The sequence below is a fragment of the Halichoerus grypus genome, chromosome 4, assembly GCF_964656455.1.
Source record: "Halichoerus grypus chromosome 4, mHalGry1.hap1.1, whole genome shotgun sequence".
NCBI classification, from domain to species: domain Eukaryota; kingdom Metazoa; phylum Chordata; class Mammalia; order Carnivora; family Phocidae; genus Halichoerus; species Halichoerus grypus.
In genome coordinates, this window is record NC_135715.1 from 160,546,325 (window position 1) to 160,563,921 (window position 17,597).

A 17,597-nucleotide genomic window follows, 5' to 3' on the forward strand; every position below is an offset into this window, starting at 1 on the left:
TATGTTCTCTATGTTTAAGTTTGGTTTTTTGTTTGTCTCTTCTTCTTTGTTCATTTGTTTTGTTTCTTATATTCCACATATGAGTGAAATAGTATGGTATTAGTCCTTCTCTGACTTATTTCACTTAGCATCATTCCCTCCAGATCCATCAATGTTGCAAATGGCAGGATTTCATTATTTCTTATGACTGGATAATATTGTATTGGGTATATATACCACATCTTCTTTATCCATTCATCTGTCGATGGACACTTGGGTTGCTTCCATATTTTGGGTATTGTAAATAATGCTGCAATAAACACAGGGGTGCATATATCTTTTCAAATTAGTGTTTTCATGCTCTTGGGTAAATACCCAGTAGTGGAATTATTGGATCATATGGTAATTCTTTGTTAATTTTTTGAGGAACCTCCATACTGTTTTCCACAGTGGCTGTACAGTTTGCATTCCTACCGAGAGTGCAAGAGGGTTCCTTTTTCTCCACAACCTTGTCAACACTTGTCATTTCTTGTGTTTTTGATTTTAGCCATTCTGACAGATAATGAGGTGATATCTTACTGTGGTTTTGACTTGCAGTTCCCTGATGATTAGTGATGTTGAGCATCTTCTCATGTGTCTGTTGGCTATCTTAGGTCTTCTTTGGAGAAATGTCTGTTCATGTCTTCTGCCCATTTTTTAATTGGATTATTTGTTTTTTGGGTGTTGAGTTGTATAAGTTCTTTATATTTTTGGATATTAGCCCCTTAACAGATACATCTTTTGCAAATATATTTTCCCATTCAGTAGGTTGCTTTTTTGTTTTGTTGATTAGTACCTTTGCCATGCAGAAGCTTTTTATTTGGATGTAGTCTCAATAATTTATTTTTTTGTTTGTTTCCCTTGCCTCTGGAGACATATCTAGAAAAATGTTGCTATGGCTGATGTCAGAGAAATTACTACCTGTAACACATTTAAGTCCTTAAGTCCTTAATCCATTTTGAGTTTGTTTTTGTGTATGGTATGAGGAAGTGGTCCAGTTTCATTCTTTTTTGCATGTAGCTGTCCAATTTCCCAACACTGTTGAAGAGACTGTCTTTTTCCCATTACATATGCTTGCCTCCTTTCTCATAGATTAACTGACCATATAATTATGACTTTATTTCTGGGCTCTCTATTCTGTTTCATTGACCTATGTATCCGTTTTTATACTAGTACCATATTGTTTTGATTACTACAGCGTCGTAGTGTATCTGGATATCTGAGACTGTGATACTTCCAGTTTTGTTTTTCTTTTTCAAGATTACTTTGACTATTTGAGATCTTTTGTGTTTCCATACAGATTTTAGGATATTCTACTTCTATGAAAAATGCTGTTAGAATTTTGATAGGAATTGCATTAAATCTGTAGATTCCTTTTAGTAGTATGGACATTTTAACAATATTGGTTCTCCCAGTCCATGAACATGGAATATGTTTCCATTTGTTTGTATCATCTTCAGTTTCTCTCATCAGTGTTTTATAGTTTTCCGAGTATGGGTCTTTCACCTCTTTATTTCTAGGTATTTGGTTCTTTTTGGTGCAATTGTATATGGTGTTGTTTTTTAAATTTATGTTTCTGCTATGTTATTAGTGTATAGAAATGCAGCAGATTTCTCTATATTGATTTTGTATTCTGTGAGTTTTTTAAATTTCTTTATCAGTTCTAGTAGTTTTTTGGTGGTCTATGGGGTTTTCTATATGTAGTATCATGTCATCTGCAAATAGTGAAAGGTTATCTTTTTCCTTACCAATTTGGATACCTTTTCTTTCTTTCTTTCTTTTTTTTTAAAGATTTTGACAGAGAGAGAGAAAGAGAGCACAAGCAGGGGGAGCAGCAGAGGGAGAGGGAGAAGCTGACTCCCTGCTGAGCCAGGAGCCTGATGCAGGGCTTGATCCCAGTACCCTGGGATCATGACCTGAGCCGAAGGCAGACACTTAACCGACTGAGGCCACCCAGGCACCCCTGAATACCTTTTATTTCTTTTTGTCATCTGATTGCTGTGGCTAGGACTTTCAGTACTATGTTGAATAAAAGCGGTGGAAGTGGACATCCTTATCTTGCTCCTGATCTTATAGGAAAAACTCCCAGTTTGTCACCATTGAGTATGATGTTAGGTGTGGATTCTTAATATACGGTTTTATTATGTTGAGGTGTTTCTCTAAAACTACTTTGTTGAGGGTTTTTATCATGAATGGATGTTGTACTTGTCAAATGCTTTTCTGCATCTGTTGAAGCGATCATATGGTTTTTATCCTTGCTCTTATTGATGGAATATATCACATGATTGATTTGTGAATACTGAGCAACCCTTGCATCCCAGGAATAAATCCCACTTGATCGAGTGAATGATTTTTTTAAGGTATTGTTGGATTCCATTTGCTGATATTTTGTTGATTTTTTGCATCTTATATTCAAAGATCATCAGAGATCCTGGCCTATAGTTCTCTTTTTTGTGGTGTCTTTATCTGGTTTTGGTATCAGGGTAATGCTGGCCTCATAGAATGAATTTGGATGCTTTCCTTGCTCTTTTTTTTTTTTTTTTTAATAGTTTGAGAGAATAAGCATTCACTCTTTTTTTTTTTTTTTAAAGATTTTATTTATTTATTTGACAGAGAGAGACAGTGAGAGAGGGAACACAGCAGGGGGAGTGGGAGAGGGAGAAGCAGGCTTCCTGCCGAGCAGGGAGCCTGATGTGGGGCTCGATCTCAGGACCCTGGGATCATGACCTGAGCCAAAGGCAGATGCTTAACGACTGAGCCACCCAGGCGCCCCAGTATGAACTCTTCTTTAAATGTTTCGTAGAATTCACCTGTGAAGCCTTCTGGTCCCGGCCTTGTATTTGTTGGGAGTTTTTTTGATTACTGATTCAATTTCATTGCTGGTAATTGGTCTGTTCAAATTTTATATTTCTTCCTGATTAAATTTTGGTAATTTATTTGATTCGAGGAATTTATCCATTTCTTATAGGTTGTTCGATTTGTTGGCATATAATTTTTCATAATATCCTCTTATAATTGTATTTCTGTGGTTTTGGTTGGTATTTCTCTTTTTTCTTTTGAATCTGGCTAAAGCTTTATCTATTTTGTTGATCTTTTCAAAGAACCAGTCCCTGGTTTCATTGATCTGTTCTATTGTTTTTTTAGTTTCTAATTAATTTATTTCTCCTCTAATGTTTATTATTTCCTTCCTTCTACTGGTTTTGGGTTTTGTGTTTTCTTTTTCTAGCTCCTTTAGGTGTAAGGTTAGGTTGTTTATTGGAGATTTTTCTTGCTGCTTGAGGTCGGCCTGTATTGCTGTATTCTTTCCTCTTAGAGCAGCTTTTGCTGCATCCCAAAGATTTTGGACCATTGTATTTTCATTTTCATTTGTCTCCATGTATATTTTCATTTCCTCTATGATTTCTTTGTTGACTCATTCATTGCTTAGTAGCATGTTAATTAACCTCCATGTATTTGGTTTCTTTCCAGATTTTTTCTTGTGGTTGATTTCTAGTTTCATAACGTTGTGGTCAGAAAGATGCATATGATATGATTTCAGTCTTTTTGAATTTGTTGAGGCATGTTTTGTGGCCTAACGTGATGTATTCTGGAGAATGTTCCATGTGAACTTGAAAAGAATGTATATTCTGCTGTATTAGGATGGAATGATCTGAATATATCTCTTAGAAACATCTGGTCCAGCGTGTCATTCAAAGTCACTCTTGGGGCACCTGGGTGGCTCAGTCAGTTAAGCATTAACATTAGTTAACTCTTGATTTCCGCTTAGGTCATGATCTCAGGTCATCATCTCAGAGCCCGTGTTGGGTTCCATGCTGGGTGTGGAGCCTGCTTAAAATTCTCTGTCTCCTGGGGTGCCTGGGTGGCTCAGTCATTAAGCATCTGCCTTCGGCTCAGGTCATGATCCCAGGGTCCTGAGATCGAGCCCCTCATCAGGCTCCCTGCTTGGCAGGAAGCCTACTTCTCACTCTCCCACTGCCCCTGCTTGTGTTCCCTCTCTCACTGTGTCTCTCTCTGTCAAATAAATAAATAAAATCTTAAAAAAAAAAAATTCTCTCTCTCCCTTTCCCTCTGCCTCTCCCCACTCTCCACTCTCTCTCTTTCTCCTCTTAAAAAAAAAATTAAAAAAAAAAAGTCACTCTTTTCATGTTGATTTTCTTTGGATCATCTATGTATTGAAGAAAGTGCAGTGTAAAGTTCTCTACTATTGGGGCGCCTGGGTGGCTCAGTCGTTAAGCGTCTGCCTTCGGCTCGGGTCATGATCTCAGGGTCCTGGGATCGAGCCCCGCATCGGGCTCCCTGCTCAGCGGGAGGCCTGCTTCTCCCTCTCCTACTCCCCCTGCTTGTGTTCCCTCTCTCGCTGTGACTCTCTCTGTCAAATAAATAAATAAAATATTTAAAAAAAAAAAAAAGTTCTCTACTATTATTGTATTGTAGTACTATTGATTTTTTTTCCTTTGTGTCTGTTAATAGTTGCCTTATGTATTTGAGTGTTCCCCTGTTGGGTGCATAAATATTTACAATTGTATATCTTCATGTTGGATTGTTTCTTTTATTATTATGTAGTGTCCTTTGTCTCTTGTTACACTTTTTGTCTTAAAGTCTATTTTGTTTAATATAAGTATTGCTACACCAGGTTTCTTTTCACTTCTTTTTGCATGATATTTTCCCATCCCTTCACTTTCAATATGCATGTGTCTTTAGTTCTGAAATGAGTCTCTTATGGGAAGCATATAGATGGATCTTGCTTTTTTATCCATTCAGTCACTCTATTTCTTTTTTTTAAAGTTTTTATTTAAATTCACATTAGTTAACACATAGTGTAATATTAGTTTCAGGTGTACAATATAGTGATTCAACAACTCCAGACATTACCCAGCGCTCATCACAACTAGTACACTCCTTAATCCCCATTACCTATTAAAGCCATCGTCCCACCCACCTCCCTTCAGTCTATTCTCTATAGTTAAGAGTCTGTTTCTTGATTTGCCTCTTTTTTTCCCTTTGCTTGATTGTTTTGTTTCTTAAATTCCACATATGAGTGAAATCATACGGTATTTATCTTTCTCTGACTGACTTATTTTACTTAGCATAATACTCTCTAGCTCCATCCATGTTCAGTGCAAATGTCAAGATTTCATTCTTTTTTATGGCTGAATAACATTCCATTGTGTGTGTGTGTGTGTGTGTGTGTGTACACCACCATCTTCTATATCCATTCATCAGTTGATGGACACTTGGGCTGTTTCCATAATTTGGCTATTGTTGATAATGCTGCTATAAACATTGGGGTGCATGTATCCCTTTGAATTAGTATTTTTGTGTCCTTTGGGTAATAGTGCAATTGCTGGGTCGTAAGGTAGTTCTATTTTTAACTTTTTGAGAAACCTCCATACTGTTTTCCAGAGTGGCTGCACCAGTTTGCATTCCCACCAAGAGTGCACAAGTGTTCCTTTTTCTCCACATCCTCCCCGACACCTGTTGTTTCTTGTGTTGATTTTAGCCATTCTGACAGGTGTGAGGTGATGCCTCATTGTAGTTTTGATTGGGCATTTCTCTGATGATTAATGACGAACGTCTTTTCAATTGTGTGTTGGTCATCTGTTTTCTTTAGAAAAATGTCTGTTCATGTCTTATGCCCATTTTAAAATTAGAATATTTGTTTTTTGGGTGTTGGGTTGTATAAGTTCTTTACATATTTTGGATACTAACCCTTTATTAGATATGTCATTTGCAAATATCTTCTCCCATTCCTTTAGATTGCCTTTTAATTTTGTTGATTGTTTCCTTCACTGTACAGAAGCTTTTTATTTTGATGTAGTCCCAATAGTGTATTTTTGCTTTTATTTCCCTTGCTCAGGAGACATACCTAGAAAGAAGTTGTTATGGACAATGTCAAAGAAGTTACTGTGTGTGTTCTCTTCTAGGATTTTTATGGCTTCAGGTCTCACATTTAGGTCTTTCATTCATTTTGAGTTTATTTTTCTGTATGGTGTAAGAAAGTCATTCCGTTTCATTCTTTTGTATGCTGCTGTCTGGTTTTCCCAGCACCATTTGTTGAAGAGACAGTATTTTTCTCTTTGGATATTCTTTCCTGCTTTGTCACAGATTAATTGACTATATATTTGTGGGTTCATTTCTGGGTTTTCTATTCTGTTCTCTTGTTCTATGTGTGTGTTTTTGTGCCAGTACCATACTCTCTTGATCACTGCAGCTTTGTAATATAACTTGAAGTCCAGAATTGTGATGCCTCCAGCTTTACTTTTCTTTATCAAGATTGCTTTGGCTATTTGGGGGTCTTTTGTGGTTCCATACAAATTTGAGGATTGTTCTAGTTTTGTGAAAAATGCTGTTGATATTTTGATAGGGATTGCATTAAATGTATAGATTGCTTTGGATAGTACAGACATTTTAACAATATTTGTTTTTCCAATCCATAATCATGGAATGTCTTTCCATTTCTTTGTGTCATCTTCAATTTCTTTCATCAGTATTTTATAGTTTTCAGAGTACAGGTCTTTCACCTCTTTGGTTAGATTTATTCCTAGGTATCTTACTATTTTTGGTGCAATTGTAAATGGGATTGAGTCCTTAATTTTCTCTTTCTGCTGCTTCATTATTGGTGTATAGAAATGCAACAGGTTTCTGTATGTTGATTTTATATCCTGCAACTTTAATGATTTCATTTATCAGTTCTACCAGTTTTTTTGTGGAATTTTTTGGCTTTCCTATATATAGTATCATGTCATCTGCAAATAGTGAAAGTTTTATTTCTTTCTTACTGATTTGGATGCCTTTTATTTCTTTTATCTTGTCTAATTGCTGTGGCTAGGACTTCCAGTACTATGATGAATAAAAGTGCTGAGAGTGGACATCCCTATCTTGTTCCTGACCACACAGGAAAATCTCTCAGTTTTTCCCCATTGAGGATGATATTAGCAATGAGTCTTTATTATGGCCTTTGTTATGTCGAGGTATGTTTCCTCTACACCTACTTTGTTGAGGATTTTTTATCATGAATGGATTTTGTACTTTGTCAAATGTTTCTTTTGGGGGGGGATAATTTGAGAAGAATGGTCATTAACTCTTCTTTAAATGTTTGGTAGAATTCATCTGTGAAGCCATCTGGCCCTAGACTTTTGTTTGTTGAGAGTTTTTTGATAATTTCTTTGCTGGTAATTGGTCTGTTCAAATTTTATATTTCTTCCTGGTTTTGTTTTGGTAGGTTATATGTTTCTAGAAATTTATCCATTTCTTACAGGTTGTTCAGTTTTTTGGCATATAGTTTTTCATATTTCCTCTAGTTGTATTTCCTTGGTATTGGTTATCCTTTCTCCTGTCTCATTTGTGATTTTTTTATGTGGGTCCTTTCTCTTTTTGATAAATCTGGCTAGAGGTTTATCAACTTTGTTGACTTTTCAAAGAACCAGCTCCCGGTTTTGCTGATCTGTTCTATTATTTTTTTAGTTTCTATATAATTTATTTCTGCTCTAATCTTTATTATTTCCTTCCTTCTGCTGGATTTGGGTTTTGTTTGTTCTTCTTTTTCTAGCTCCTTTAGGTGTAAGGTTAGGTTATTTGAGATTTTTCTTGCTTCTTGAGGTCGGCTTGTATTGCTATAAACTTCCCTCTTAGACTGCTGTTGCTGCATCCCCAAGATTTTTGACCCAGTATGTTATCATTTTCATTTGTGTCCATGTATTTTTTTGTCTCCATGTATTTTTTTATTTCCTCTTTGATTTCCTTATTGATCCACTCATTGTTTAGTAGCATGTTAAATTAATCTCCATATATTTGTGTTCTTTCCAGATACTTTCTTGTGCTTGACTTGTAGTTTCATAGTGTTGTGGTTAGAAAAGGTCAATGGTGTGACTTTGATCTTCTTGTATTTGTAGAAGCCTGTTTTGTGGCCTAATACGTGATCTATTCTGGAGAATGTTTCATGTGCACTTGAAAAGAATGTATATTCTGCTGTTGAGGATGGAATGTTTTGAATATATCTGTTCAGTCCAGCTGGTCCAGTGTGTCATCTAAAGCCACTGTTTCCTTGTTGCTTTTCTGTTTAGATGATCTGTCCATTGATGTAAGTGGGGTGTTAAAGTTCTCCACTATTATTGTATTACTGTCAGTTAATTCCTTTGTATTATTAACTGTTTTATGTATTTGGGTGCTCCCTTGTTGTTTGCATAAATATTTACAATTGTTATATCTTCTTGTTGGAGTATCCCCCTTTATTTTTATTATGTAGTATTCTTCTTTGTCTCTTACGGTCTTTGTTTTAAAGTCTAGTGTGTCTGATACAAGTATTGCTACTCTGGCATTCTTTTGACATTCATTTGCATGATAATTGTTTCTCCATCCCATCACTTTCATTCGGCAGGTGACTTTAGGTCTAATGTTAGTCTTTTGTAGGCAGCATACAGATGGGTCTTGTATTTTTGTCTATTTTGACACCCAATGTCTTTTGATTGGAATGTTTAGTCCATTTATAGTCAAAATAATTATTGATAGCTATGAATTTATTGGAATTTTATTACTTGTTTTGTGGTTGTTCCTGGAGCTTTTCTCTGATCCTTTCTTGTCTTTTTCTCTTTTGTGTTTGTTGATTTTCTGTAGTGATATATTTGGATTTCTTTTCTTTATTCTTTGTGTGTTTATTAGTGGTTTTTGATCTATGGTTACCATTAGGTTTATTTATAACTCACTGGCATATAGCTGTCTATATTAAGTTGATGGTCATTTAAGTTTGAACCCATTCTTTTCTTCTCTCCTCCCCACATTTTAGGTATATGTTATTTTATATCTTTTTTGTGTGGGCTCCTTGACTGATTTTTTTTACATAAATATTCATTTTTACTGCTTTTGTGTTTCCTACCTTTATATTGTCACTGTTGGTCTCTTCTTTCCACTCAAAGAGTCCCCTTTAATACTTCTTGCAGGGCTGGTTTAGTGGTCCCAAACTCCTTTAGTTTTTGTCTGGGAAACTCTTTATCTCTTCTTCTATTCTGAATGTTAGCCTTGCTGGATAGAATATCTTGGCTGCAGATTTTTCCCATTCAGCACTTTGAATATGTCCTGCCACTCCCTCCGGCTTGCAAAGTTTCTGTTGAAAAATCTGCTAGCTTTATGGGTTTTCTCCTGTGAGTTACTGACTTCTTTGGTCTTGCTGCTTTTCTTTATCACTGTATTTTGTAAATTTAATTACAATATGTCTTGGTGTTGGCCGTCTTTTGTTGATTTTGATAGGAGTTCTCTGTGCTTCCTGGATCTGGATGTCTGTTTCCTTCCCCAGATTAGGGACATTTTCAACTTTACTTCTTCAAATAAATTTTCTGCCCCCATTTCTCTCTTCTTTTGGGATTCCTATAATATGAATGTTATTACATTTGATAGAGTCACTGAGTTCCCTAAGTCTATTCTTGTGTTGCATAATTCTCTCTCTTGTTTACCTTAATTGCTTTCCATTACACTGTCTTTTATGTCATTAATTTGTTCCTCTGCATCTTCCAGCCTGATGTTCATTGCAGCAAGCATGTTTCTAATCTCATTTATTGCACTCTTCATCTCTGATTGATTCTTTTTTAACTCTTTAATCTCTGTGGTAAGGGTCTCACTCATGTCTTCCACTCTCCTCAAGCCTAGTGAGTATCCTTATGAATGAGGATTGCTTTAAATTCTCCATCAGGCATGTTACTTATATTAGTTTTGCTTAGGTCTCTGGCCATGGCCTTATCTTGTTCTTTCATTTGAGATTAATTCCTCTGTCTTCTCATTTTGTCTAAGTCTGTGCCTGTTTATGTGTGTTAGAAAAGCCAGTTATGTCTCCTGCTCCTAAAGGTAATGGCCATATGAAGGAGAGGTCATGTAGTGCCCAGGCCTGGTGCTTCTTGGAGTATCTTAGGTGTGTGCTGCCTGCACTCTGCTGTTGTGTTCTGGCTGCTCTGTACTTCAGGCCAGTCTTCTGTAGAGGCTCTTCTTGTCTGCCGTGGGCAGTGTTTGGTCCTTGGCCTGAATGTGGTGAGTTCTAACTAGGTGTGCCCTGGTCTGCTTGTGAAATGAGACCTGTCACAACCTCTACCAGAACTGAGACCCTGCAAAACTCTCTGGTCCACCCTGTGTCTTTTGATTGTACCATTTAGTCCATTTACATTCAAAGTAATTACTGATAGGTATGCACTTATTGCCATTTTGTTGTTTCACGGTTGATTTTGTAGTTCTCTGTTCTTTCTTCTCTTGCTCTCTTCTCTCGTGGTTTGATGGCTTTTTTTCTATGCTTGGATTCCTTTGTTTACTTTCTGCATATTTATTACAGGTTTTTGAATTGTCATTACTCTTAGGTTTATATATGATATCTTATGCATATAGCAGTTTATATTAAGTTGATGGTTGCTTAAATTTGAACCCTTCTAAAAGCACTAAAGTTTTACTCTCCTCCTTCCCCCACCTTTTATGTATATGGTCTCATAATTTACATATTTTTATTTTGTGAATCCCTTGACTGATTTTTATAGATATACTTAATTTTACTGCTTTTGTGCTTCCTACTTTTTAAACTCTGGCTTATGGCCTTTCCTTTCTACTCAAAGAATCCCCTTTAACATTTCTGGTAAGACAGGTTTAGTGTTGATGAATTCCTTTAACTTTTGTTTGGGAAACTCTTTATTCTATTCTGAATGATAGCCTTGCTGGATAGAGTATTCTTGGTTGCAGGTTTTTTCCTTCAGCACTTAGGATATGTGCCACTTTCTTCTGGCTTGTGAAGTTTCTGCTGAAAAATCAGTTGATGGTCTTATGGAGTTTCTCTCTCTTTCTCTATCTGTTTAAAGATTTTATTTATTAGAGAGAGAGAGAGACTGCACAAGTGGGGGAAGGGGCAGAGGGAAAAGCAGACTCCCTGCTGAGAGGAGAGCCCGACGCAGGGCTCCATGCTGGGCCTCCGGGATCATGACCTGAGTTGAAGGCAGATGCTTAACCAACTGAACCACCCAGGTGCCCCAAGTTTCTCTTGTATGTAACTGTTTTCTTGCTGCTTTTAAAATTCTCTTTTTTGGGGGACACCTGGGTGGCTCATTCAGTTGGGCATCTGCCTTTGGCTCGGGTCATGATCCCGGGGTCGTGGGATTGAGTCCCACATCAGACTCCTTGCTCAGCGGGGAGCCTGCTTCTCCCTCTCCCTCTGCCTGCCGCTCCCCTTGCTTGTGCTCTCTCTCCTTCTGATGAATAAATAAAATCTTAAAAAATAAAATTCTCTTTTTATCACTACCTTTTGCCATTTTAATAATTATGTCTTTGCTGTGACCTCCTTGGATTGATTTTGTTGGGGACTCTCTGTGCCTGCTGGATCTGGATTTCTGTTTCCTTCCCCAGATTCAGGATGTTTTCAGCTATTATTTCTTCAAATAAATTTTCTGCTTCCCTTTTCTTCTCTTTCTGGGATCCCCATAATGCAAGTGTTACTGGGCTTGATGGTGTTGCTGAGTTCCCTTAATCTGTTCTCATCTTTTTGCTGTTCAGCTTGATGGCTTTTTTATTACTCTTATAGGTCACTGATCCTGTCTTCTGCTTCCTTTAGTCTACTATTTATTACCTCTAGTATATTTTTGAGTTATTGTATTCTTCATCTCTGCTTAGTTCTTGTTTATATTTTCTATCTCTTTGTTGAGGGTCTCACTGAGATCCTCCACTCTTTTCTCAAGTCCAGTGAGTATCTTTATGACCATTACTTTAAATTCTCTATCAGGCATATTATCTCTGTTTTGTTTAGCTCTTTTGCTGTGATTTTGTCCTGCTTTTTCATTTGAGACATATTTCTGTGTCTCCTCATTTTGTCTAACTTTCTCTGTTTCCCTATGTTAGAAAAGTCAGCTACTTATGCTCTTAAAAGTAGTGGCCTTCTGAAGAAGAGCTTCTGTAGTACCACGCACTGTGCCAGAACCAAGTGCTTCCGGGGTGTCTCCTATGTGTGTTGTATGTGCCCTGTTGTGGCTGAGCAGTGTTTGCCTTCAGTCCAGTGATCTGCAGTGGTTCTCTTTGCCGATTGTTGGCAGCTTTTGGTCCCTGTGTTGTGAATGGCCAGTTTGGGGTTGCCTTGGGCTTAAGGTGGGTCAGACCAGGCATTTGCCAGTGCTAGGGTCATACCCAACTGCAGTGTGCTCTCCCTGTATGGTCTCCTGAGAAGCTTTTATTGGTGGGTGGGGCCACCTATAGTCAGACCAGATGTTTGCCCCCAGCCACTGCTGGGGTCAGAGTCAGATTGGTGTATATGGCTATATTCCCCTCTCCCTATGGCAAGAGTCACTGTGGAGTGGTACTGGCAACTGTCTAGACTGCTTGCACAATGCCATTCTGTGACTTGCCTTGGATGGACTTCTGCTGAGGGCAGGTCTGCAGGAGAATGTGGGGGCCGGGCAGTTTTGAAAATTGGGTCAGTATTTGACTATTTTCATTCTGGTTTCTCTTCTCAGTTCTACTACATCTGCAAACTTAATATTCTAGATATAATATTCTAGATATAATTTTCTTTGGCCTGTAACTTTAAACCTATTTAAAACACTTTGTTTTGGACTTCAGCTACATATTTACAATATATGTGCCCCTTCTATTTTAGATTTTATTTGAGAGAGAGAGAGAGAGAGAACGTGTGCCCATGTGCAAGTGGGGGGAGGGGCAGAGGGGGAGGAAGAGGAAAAGAATCCCAAGTAGACTCTGCGCTGAGCACAGAGCCCAGCACGGGGCTTGATCCCACGACCCTGAGATCATGACCTGAGCCAAAACCAAGAGTCAGATGCCCAACCAGCTGATCTACACAGGTGCCCCACACCTTCTATTTTAAAGAAAACTATTTCCTGGGGCACCTGGCTGGCTCAGTTGGTAGGGCATACAACTCTTAATCTCAGGGTTGTGAGTTTAAGCCCCATGTTGGGCATGGAGCCTATTTAAAAAAAAAAAAAAGACGACTATTTCCCTAATGGAGAAGATGGAAGCAAAGAAGAGGTTGATTAGCCTGATTTCAGTCCATCGTCTGGTAACCTATTCCATTTTTCTCTAGCAGTGAGCTATAAACCTCAGTTCATTGGGTGCTCTAGCCTTCCTGACAGGCTTATAGGTTATCACTTGAAAATTTAAAAAAATTGTTAATATGTTCTTCTTTCTATCTCTTATTTGTGTTCTTTAAATCTAATGTAATTAGAAGACTACCTGTTTTGAAGAAATGGTTTATTTAGATTTCTTCATTGGGATTATTTCCAATTGTAATAGTAGGATTTCTTTTTACAGTCTTTCACCCCTCTTGAACAGTATTGACCTTTATTCATCTTTAATTGTGAGCTTATATTTTTTCTGCTCTTTTAAAAGTTTAGGGAACATGTAGAATCAAGGATGTAAAAAGCAGCACAACTCCTACTACAGTAATGTCATTTCTAATCCCTTTCTTCCTTCTCTGTACCTTGGAGGCAGTAACTAGGTTCGTGCCACCTGCTGATGCCTGTGAAATCTCCCAAGTGTCTTTTAGAGTACGGCTGTCTTTTGGGAGGTCTTCTTGGCTATTGTATGACACCAGTGGTTTTGGCCTCTTCTTTCTTCTGTGTGCATCTTATTTCACTGTGACTGGGATCTGGTGCAAACCTAAGACTCTGACCCTAAAGCACCCCCATGAGACCTCATATTGGCACATAGTCATTAACTCAGGAAGTCTGTACCCTATTCCCCCATCTCTTGAGGTTTTTCTTTCTTACCTTCCTTCTGATTCATCTTGTGAAAAACTTCAGCAATTTTAATAGGCTGCAATGTGGAAATTTTTCCTTGATTTGTTAACATCTCCATTAGCTGAGCAGGGACTTATATGTGTAATAGATATAACTGGCAACCACTTGAAGCAAGAGCAAAAGTACAGAAGATTCCTCACAGGTCCCTGCGTTTCTTCCCTTCATGTATTTATTAGATACCCTGAAGAATTAATAGCTGTTTCTAGCAACTCCTAAAAATGCTTACTGGAAATAGTGCAGGAAAGTATTCTTTGCTACCTATAAATCAGCTTTTCCCATCCTCTCCACCTTTACATGCTGATAGCTTTTTAACTAACCACTTATTAGCAATTTTAAACTCTTTTTAGATCTTGAAACGGTGTCGTAAGCTACTTTCCAGTGCCTTCCTAATGAGCACTTTTGTGTTTGAAAATAAAATATCAGTATTTTATATTAGGGTAGGGGACTAAAATGGGGGACCAAAAAAGTTTATTTTGTTTTCATCTTTTTAAAATAATGCAGGTTGATGCGCCAACCTTTTCCCAATTGCCTCCTTCCACTAGAGCCAAGGATGTGATCTGTTCCACCAATGTTTCTCACTATGAACTCCAAGTGGAAATAGGTAATTATCCTGAATTGACCCTTCATCGTTAGAAATGAAATTGATGACAAAAAGATTATTTTGTGGGCAGGTCTTTTTCTGTTGTCACCTGTAGCATAAAACTAGATGTTAATTGTGTCAGAGAGATCTATTAATAGCCGTACACTTGTGAAACATTTGCTGTGAATATTCAGAAATATCTATTAAACAGTACAAACAGATACTATGTTAGGTGCTAGGGATATAAACCCATGTAAAACACTTGGGGAATCTGTATTCTCTCTGGGAAGATGAACTCGTAAGGTAGTCTTGTTTATGTACTAGAGGGCACTATAGTAGAGGTATGTTGTTATGGGAACAGAAAAGATGGAACATCTGACCATCCATCTTGACTACTCTGAGAGTTAATAAAGGTCACAAAAATAAGCAGGATCCTGAAGAATGAGGAAAAGTTTGCTAAATGTTCTACTCAGGGTTTTTGTTACAACAGAAAACAATCCTAACTTAAGAGGAGAATTTTTTGAACAGTATTGCTAACTGACACAGTTGTTGGCTAGAGAGAGAGACTTGGAAGAAACTAAGAAAAGCTGTGTAACTAGAACCAGAGTCAGGGCCATGGCATAGGAACAGCCTGGTTCGTGTACTACCTGTTAGAGTACTTATATCCCAGATATTGGAACCCACTGCAGTGAGTTCTGCTGCCTCTGCTTCTGTTTGTCACTAACTCCATCCATCATTTGGCTAAGCTTAAGTCATTGACCTTCCCATGCCAGTGTCAAGGAGACCAAGAGAAGATAAGGATCTGACATTTCTAAATAGCACTGGTGGAAAATGCCCCCAAATTAGAAAGGATGTTCAGATGGTGTCAATTTAAAAAAAGGTTAAAAAAAAAATTACTTCGGTAGATGACTAAGGAAAGATGGTTAGAGGGGAACTACCCCATAGATGCTCTTTGCCTACGAGTGGGAACAGAGGGAGAGTAGGCAGTGGCAGGAGACAAATCTGGAGAGGGAAGTTTGTAACACACTGTGAAAGATTTCATATGATGTATTTAGAAGTTCATACTCTGTCATCCCTCACAACTTACCCACTTCATTTCTCAAAGCACTTAAGGCACAAGTTTGGAATTTATCCTCTCCGTGTTTGAGATACATTGTGGAATGGTGACAGTAGTAATAATACCATCTAATAGGCACTGTGCTGAACATTTCATGTGTATGTTTTCATGTCAGCCTTTTACCACTCCCATTTGTCTGATGAGGATAGTGAGGCTCTCAGAATTGAAGTGACAGCCCTACAGCTAGTGATTTGAAAGCAAACCTTTCTGACTGGAGAGATGCTGCACTCTAGTACCTTTCTATTGATAAAATGCGGAATTTTATCAATAGATAACTGGCAGCAGTTCCAGGCAGCAGTCTGGAAGATGTAGATCAGTGATTTACAACTGGAAGGATCATCCATATCACCTGAGTCTTTAAAAATTGCAGTGCCTATATCCCATCACAGACCTACTGAATCAAAATTTCTGGTGAGTGGGACCTAGGTATAGACTTTTAAAGTATTGTTTCCGAAGTAATTTTGGAACATGCCTTAGTTGAGAATGCAGGGCATAGGGAGGAAGTCACTGCATGCGACCAGTGACAGAGGACAGGACTTGAACTAAGGCAGTCATGCTGACACTGGAGTGGAAGGGATGAACTTGTGATTAACTTCATTTCAAAGATAAATGGCATAATTTGGTGACTGTGGAGAGAGGGAGGGACTAACATTTATTAGGTGCCTATTGATAGGTGCCACTCCAGGTGTTTTAAATTTTAAAAATTGATGACACCAAATGCTGGTAAGTATGTTGTAGCTCTTATACATTGCATGTGGGAATAAAAGTGGTTCAGCCACTTTCAAATTAGGTTAAATATAAGGTTATAAGGTTAAATATGCATGACCCAGCCCTCCCATTTGTAAGTATTTGCCAAAGAGAAATGAAAACATATGTCTACTTAAAGAATGTTTTGGAAGCTTTATTTATAGTCACCAAAAACTGAAAACAACCCAAGTATCTATCAACTTGTGAATGGATAAATTGTGGTATATTCATACAATGGATTGTTACTCAGCAATAAAAAGAAACTACTGAAACACAACAACATGGAACAGTCTCAAAAGCGGTGGCACCTGGGTGGCTCAGTCGTTAAGCATCTGCCTTTGGCTCAGGTCATGATCTGGTCATGGGGTCCTGGGATTGAGGCCTGCATCAGGCTCCCCACTCCACGGGAAGCCTGCTTCTCCCTCTCCCACTCCCCCTGCTTGTGTTCCCTCTCTCGCGGTGTCTATGTCAAATAAATAAACAAAATCTTTAAAAAAAAAAAAAAAGTCTCAAAAGCATTATGCTAAGTGAAAGAAGCCAGACACAAAGTATGATACCATTTATGTGACAAACAGAAATCACATCAATGGTTCAGGGATTGCTGAATAATACTCCATTGTTTGAATTTGTCATAATTTGTTTATCAAGTCACAATTTGAGCCATTATAATAGATATGTAATGGTATATCATTGTGGTTTTAATTTGCATTTCTCTATCTTGAGCATTTTTTCATGTGCTTATTAGACATTCCTATATCTTCTTTTGTGGATTGCCTATTTAATCTGCATATTTTTAAATTTAGTATAGGGTAGCATAGAATTGTAAGAATTCTATAGAGTTGTAAAAAATTTTTTATATATGCTGGATATAAGTCTTGTCAGATATAAGTATCATTAATGCTTTCTATTAGTGGCTTATCTTTTCATTTTCTTAACAGTGTTTTCTTGAAGAGCAGAAGGTTTAAATTTTGATGATGTCCAAATTATCAGTTTTTTTCTTCTTTGGTTGCTAACATGAGTTTTACATCTGATTATAGGAAGAGGATTTGACAACTTGACGACTGTCCATCTTGCCCGTCATACTCCTACAGGAACACTGGTGACTATAAAAATTACAAATCTAGAAAACTGCACTGATGAACGCCTGAACGCTTTACAGGTACCAATATGAGAAAAATGATATATTTAATGTCTATTTGATGAGATTACATCTGTAAGAATTCTTTTTCCCAAATTATAGTTCTTTCTGTTAGAGAAAGTTGTTTCTTTCTTCTAATAAACATGCAATAACAGAATTGGAAATAATGCTTGGAAGCCAGATCCATGAAAGAACAAATATATTCAAACTTTGGTAACTACTATAAATTCCCTCAAA

The 17,597-nt window shown here is 37.5% G+C and overlaps 1 protein-coding gene across 2 annotated transcripts in view; it reads left to right on the forward strand.

Moving 5' to 3' along the window:
• The window catches only part of STRADB (STE20 related adaptor beta), a 43,285-nt gene that overhangs the window by 12,404 nt on the left and 13,284 nt on the right, over nt 1–17,597 (forward strand). For both annotated transcript variants that reach the window (XM_078071193.1, XM_036098607.2), the window contains 2 exons: nt 14,280–14,379; nt 17,260–17,381. In XM_078071193.1, the coding sequence (XP_077927319.1) occupies nt 14,280–14,379; nt 17,260–17,381 (222 nt within the window). The remainder of the gene's footprint in view (nt 1–14,279; nt 14,380–17,259; nt 17,382–17,597) is intronic.